This window comes from Palaemon carinicauda, chromosome 4, assembly GCF_036898095.1.
Source record: "Palaemon carinicauda isolate YSFRI2023 chromosome 4, ASM3689809v2, whole genome shotgun sequence".
NCBI classification, from domain to species: Eukaryota; Metazoa; Arthropoda; class Malacostraca; order Decapoda; family Palaemonidae; genus Palaemon; species Palaemon carinicauda.
The window spans coordinates 191,361,052-191,367,051 of NC_090728.1; the positions used below are offsets into that span (position 1 = coordinate 191,361,052).

The window sequence follows — 6,000 nt, forward strand, 5'->3', positions numbered from 1 at the left end:
ATCACTGTATATTGAGTAAAAGAAAAGTAAGTGATTAAGTAAAGACAAAACAAACAATGGCTGCCAAGCGAGGACCAAGACAGAGACGTCTGTCCTAGTCCGAGCCAAAAGTGAAAGTGAGCATTCACCCGTGTGTGAGGGGGGGAGGGGTAGCTAGCTACCACCCACCCCCCCCCCCCGCTAACTAGCGGGGGGGTAATACACCCTTGTTAAATTCTAATGGCTCGCCATTTCAGCTGCGCTAAAAGGTAAACCCAATGTAAATAGCGTGGTTTGTATTTCGGTTACGGAACAAATCTGGTTTGCAAAGGTTCATGAACAACTAACAATTTAGATTTTCTAAAATCTTGTGGAAAATATTTAATCTGTTGTATAAAAACAAGATCTCACCTTGAGATGAAAACCACCATACATATCAGGCAGACAATAACACCCAACGCAGAAAACAAAGTAGATATCTCGGCAGCAGTCATTAGTGCGGCAGTCAATACAGCTACCATTGTAGCCCACGATCTAAACAGCTAATGAATTAATCCAAACCGACCTATGGAAAAAATTACAAATTAATATATTGAAATTTAAAAATACAAACTTTTTTATTCCATCCAACATTTAAATATATCCTAAGAGAATTGGATGCTTCTTTACTACTTTTGCATATACTGTACTGTAGTCAATATTAATGTACCATCGAACTCCAATACAGTATTAAAACCCTGACCAAAGAACTACTACGGCTATCAAGAAGCCTATCTATAGTAATGAATTAACACTGGTTGTAATCTCCAATCCTTTCTCAATGAAAAGGTTTATTCATCATTATTCTTGATATGGCATCACCTTTAAACAACTTTGTAACCTTATATTATTATCATTATTACAAGCAAAGCTACAACTCTATTTGGAAAAGCAGTATGCTATAAGCCCAAGGGCTCCAACAGAGAAAAATAGCACAGTGAGGAAAGGAAATAAGTAAATAAATGAGGAAAGGAAATAAGTAAATAAAACTACATAAGAAGTAATGAACAATCAAAATTCAATATTTTGAGGTCATTACTTTTAATTACAACACCTTCCCTACCTTTTTAAATCCATTCTACTTTGATCACATTACGGTATTAAGAGGGGTATGCCTAAGTGACTCCCCTTAGGACTCTGTGTCCTTACTTTACCCAAAGGTAGATCAAATACCTGTGCTGGCTTCCAAACAAGCTTCACTTTTAAAACATGGTTTTTCAGATGTAGGATATCTCTTGGTTTCAATTGCCTTTATAACTTGAAAAGTTTTACTTTTCGGCAATCATCGCATCGAAACCATTCAAAACAACAATGAACATGCCAACCCCAAATTTATTTTCCTCCAAAGAAGAAATAACCATTATTTAAAATGATCCCAACTTTGACATAGTAAAGGAGTGAAGTATCTGTACTTTATACAATTTCTTTAATGGTCTGGTTAGGTTAGGTTGGACAGGGCACAGCAGGGTACGGTAGGTCAGGTTAGGGTATAATGGGTTAGGTAAGGTTAGGTGGACGAAGAACTATTTGAATAAAAGCAGCCTCCGTAGGCTAGTTGGTTGGGACAGACCGGGTGTAAAATTACAAAAGTTGACTGAAAAACTACATTTTAAAAAGCCAACACACACAAGAACACCACCAAACCTAGCCTAGAAGCCTTATTCTTACCTACTAGGGGGCTACGCTGCCGTATCCTTAGCTTACCCTGAGATTAAGTCTCACCCCTGTGTTTGCTTCCAAACTGGCTACACTCCTTACAAGGTAACACTACAGTAAATCATAATATTCCGTAAATCGTAAATCTAGCTTTCATAGTGTTGGAGAGTGTAAAGGAAATGATAATCATCTGTTGAAGAATGTACCGTATCTCAGACAAAGATAAACAACATTTTTCTGATAAGGAAAATCAAATTGAGAAGTGATAATAAAGTTGACCCCTGTCCCAACAAACTATATTCACAAAAATAAAATATGATTGATAATGTCTCTGACTGGCAACTTGTAAATACAGTAGAACGGAAATTCCACAACTTCCAATAATACAGAAAATGTGAAATAAAGTTTCTAACTCAATGAATTAAATTTTCTTATTAAGTTCAAAGGTAATTACTAATTTTTGCATATCAGGGGCTCAGAATACAGTCGTGCGCTACAACGTTCTTGTTTCGTAACTAATATTGTACTATAATAAAGGAAAAACCGAATAGTGAGGCCTATTCTTTACAGATTCTCCTCTGTCCCCATACACCTGACAACACTGAGATTACCAAACAATTCTTCTTCACCCAAGGGGTTAACTACAGTACTGTAATGTAATTTTTCAGTGGCTACTTTCCTCTTGGCAAGGGTAGAAGAGACTCTTTAGCTATAGTAAGCAGCTCTTCTAGGAGAGACACACTCCAAAATCAAACCATTGTTCTCTAGTCTTGGGTACGGCTATAGCCTCTGTACCATGGTCTTCCACTGTCTTGGGTTAGAGTTCTCTTGCTTGAGGGTACACTCGGGCACGCTGTTCTATCTAGTTTCTCTTCCTCTTGTTATGTTAAAGTTTTTATTGTTTATATAGGAAATATTTATTTTAATGTTGTTACTATTCTTAAAATATTTTATTTTTCCTCGTTTCCTTTCTTTACTGAGCTATTTTCCCTGTTGGGGCCACTGGGCTTATAGCATCCTCCTTTTCGAGCTAGGGTTGTAGTTTAGCATTTAATAATAATAATAATAATAATAATAATAAGGGATGCCTTTGTAGTTAGTTGGGACAGACTGGGTGTAAAATTTCTAAAGTTATGACTGAACAACCATATTTTAAACGGGAAACAAATGCAAGAGCACCACCTAACCTAACCTAGAAGCCTTATTCTTACCTACTAGAGAGCTGTGCACTCTCTGTGACCCGGTTTTAGACTGCCGTATACTTAGCTTACCCCAAGACCAAGTCTCAACCCAGTGTTTGCTTCCAAACTGGCCACACTCCTCCCAAGGTAACACTAAATCATAATTCGGAAATCGTAAAACTACCTTTATACTATGGTATTTCAAACAAATACATACATTTTCTATTAAGAAAATAGGGTATTATTGTATTTGACAAATAAGAAAGTTTATGTCTGTCCCAACCAACTATATAAAACCAAAACCTATCTTGGGGTCATTATAGGTAAGAACGGAAAAAGCTTTTCAACTAAAATACGGTATTTCCTATGGAAAAATACCTGTTTTCTTAAAAAAATGACACTCATTTTCACTGCAAATAAATACTTGGTGAAATATAAATATACATATATATATATATATATATATATATATATATATATATCTGCCGATAATGGGAAGCGCCCATTAGAAAGGGAAAATATACTGGGTAAAGGATAATGAATTTTCTGTTCAAAAAGTTGTCCTGTTCATATCTATAATTTTACCACTTTCTCATTAGGCTCCCGTACCATTTATCATACTTAATTACACTGATCACTTTACACAGCTGGGGTGTATGTATGATAGCGGCCACCTGTATGTATGGTGACGGCCGACTAAGAATACTGCCGTGTTGGGGGGGGGTCGCAAGGGGGCATTAGCAACCCCGTTAGGTAAGTAGGTAAGGACACGGTTCATAGTTTAGGTTAGTTGGTGTCCATTGTTTAATGCAAGCGGGAGGAACTGGCCGCTAATGTACAAAGGCTCCACACAGCCTACTATACGGTAATGCCCTAGGCCGTAAGGCAGCTTAGGCCTAATAGAATTGTCACAGGTTTGACGAGATAAACTAGGATATCTAGATTATAATCTAACATTCTTGCATAACAGTGCTGGTTATTTGTTGTTATATGCCTATATTTAGGCATAGAGAATAATATTTCCTTGATCCATTTTGTAACTTTGACGTTTCACCGGTACGTGCACAAAATAGCCTAAAATAAATAAAAATAAGTCTATAAGGTTTACATAACTAATAAAATATATTACTCACATTCAAACAGTCTCTATTTATGGTAATTATCCTTTGACACTGTAATATAGTGATGCAATCTATGGAAGAAATGGCAAGACATCCTTATCTTCCGAGTCTTGGAGTCCATATGTAAACATGGAGAAGATTCTTCTTCGATTTATGCAATAATAATTTACACGACTTTGTCTCATTGAAAATACTAAGATTTTAATATAGTTTCAGTTTATAAATATTAATGTTAATATTTTTTTCTGATGCTGTTCCTTAGATATTGCTTTAATTATATATGTGGCAATTGTTTCAAAGTGAGGTATGTTTCTTTTGAAAGTAGGAAACTTTTATCCATTAACATTTCTTTTAGTTCTCTTATATCGTTATAGTTTTATGTTTTACACTGTATAGAGTTCTATGATATATTTTTCTGAGAGGAAATTACATATAGTTCTGTATTAAATGAGGTCAGTTTTTATTCTGATTACTCAATCAAAAGATAGTGTGTGTGTGTTTGTAGATGGCTCTAAATAAAAAAAAAAACAGCAGTCACTGCCCTGATCATTGTTTAACTGCCGAATTGTATATGAACCAATTTGCTGAGAATTTCCACATCATTGTAGGATTCTAAACCCACTAAAGGACTATAGTCAATCCCTTTTACGAGGCAGATTTACACCAACTCGCAGGAGTGCCCTTTTAGCTCGGAAAAGTTTCCTGATCGCTGATTGGTTGTTTAAGATAATTCTAACCAACCAGATAGAAGGAAACTTTTCCGAACTAAAAGGACACCCCTGAGAGTTTGTGCAAATCTGCCTCACTAAAAAAATTGACTATAGTGCTGCAGGCTAGGACCCCTCACAGACCCTGACTCTATTTATATTTTGCTCTAGTTCTTTGGCTAACTTGATATTAAAAGTCTACCTCCTCTTACCATCCCTCATTCTTTTTTCACTCAATCTACCATTCATATTTTAGTTCTATATCTCTATTAAAAAAATCCTTTTAAAAAATCTATTAACCCACTTCTCTCCACATGACAAAAAGATATAAAAATACTTTGATGCAACCTTTCACCAATGAGCCCTGAGTGAGGATACCTTAATGTGGTGAAAGAGTTTGTGTATTGCCATTATCAGCAAAGCTGTACTAGTTAGGGCCACCCATACTTGGTTGGTTTAATGTGAACAAACAGATGAAAATCTCCCACCATCACCAATTCGCACTGGCCAGTGTGGTGATGAAAACTGGCCAAACCCCAAACATGAATTGATGTCTGAGGGCTTAGTCCTGCAGTGGACTAGAAACAGGTGCATTTCTTGTTTGTTACTCATCGATAAAAAAAAAAAAAAAACTTTTTACCACTATTTCCACTCACCTTTTACCTCTTCCCATTCATCTCTTGTGCAGATTGGTTGGGCAAATCATCTCAACTCCAAACTTCCTTATCTTTCATTTACATTCAATAACTGTTCTTCATTTCCTAAAGAAATTTTGGCTTAATGAACCACTTATATGATCACCTTTGCTTTCATGGACATGCTATATTTCCTTCATTCATCTCTTAATAACTTATTCTTTTTATTCCATCATCTGTATTAGCATTAATTGCTGCAATTTCCCATTGTTCACTACCCTCAGAATCTTACTCTCCCTCTCAATATTTGCTTAGTACACTATAGTAAAATATTTTTTCTATATTCTGCAGCTCCTCCTTACAATCACCACTCAGTGCAGTATCTCTGCAAAAGTTAACAAATCTATTTTCTTATCCCAAAACTTTACATCTACTTCAATTCTTCCCCTGATATTTTCCCTTACCCTACTGAGTAGATATCCAAGTGACTAGGAGACATAACACAACTTGGTTTTAGACCATTTTCAAACCAAACCGGTTGCTTTCTCATCTACGTATTGTCACATTTTGGCCTCCATCATAAAAGCTTTACAAACCAATATTGAGAAGTTTAGGATGAATACTATTTACAGTTTTCTCTCTTCGATTTCAGTCTTCACACAAGAAATTCAAACCACATAAC

The 6,000-nt window shown here is 35.8% G+C and overlaps 1 protein-coding gene across 1 annotated transcript in view; it reads right to left on the minus strand.

Annotated features, from left to right (window-relative positions):
- LOC137640298 (cell growth regulator with RING finger domain protein 1-like) overlaps nt 1-4,114 on the minus strand; it is a 51,679-nt gene extending 47,565 nt beyond the window's left edge. Inside the window, exons 1-2 of the mRNA XM_068372925.1 lie at nt 3,989-4,114; nt 391-544 (exon numbers count right to left, since the gene is read on the minus strand). Of these exons, the coding sequence (XP_068229026.1) occupies nt 391-500 (110 nt within the window). The 5' untranslated portion in view covers nt 501-544; nt 3,989-4,114. The remainder of the gene's footprint in view (nt 1-390; nt 545-3,988) is intronic.
- Between the last annotated feature and the right edge of the window lie 1,886 nt (nt 4,115-6,000).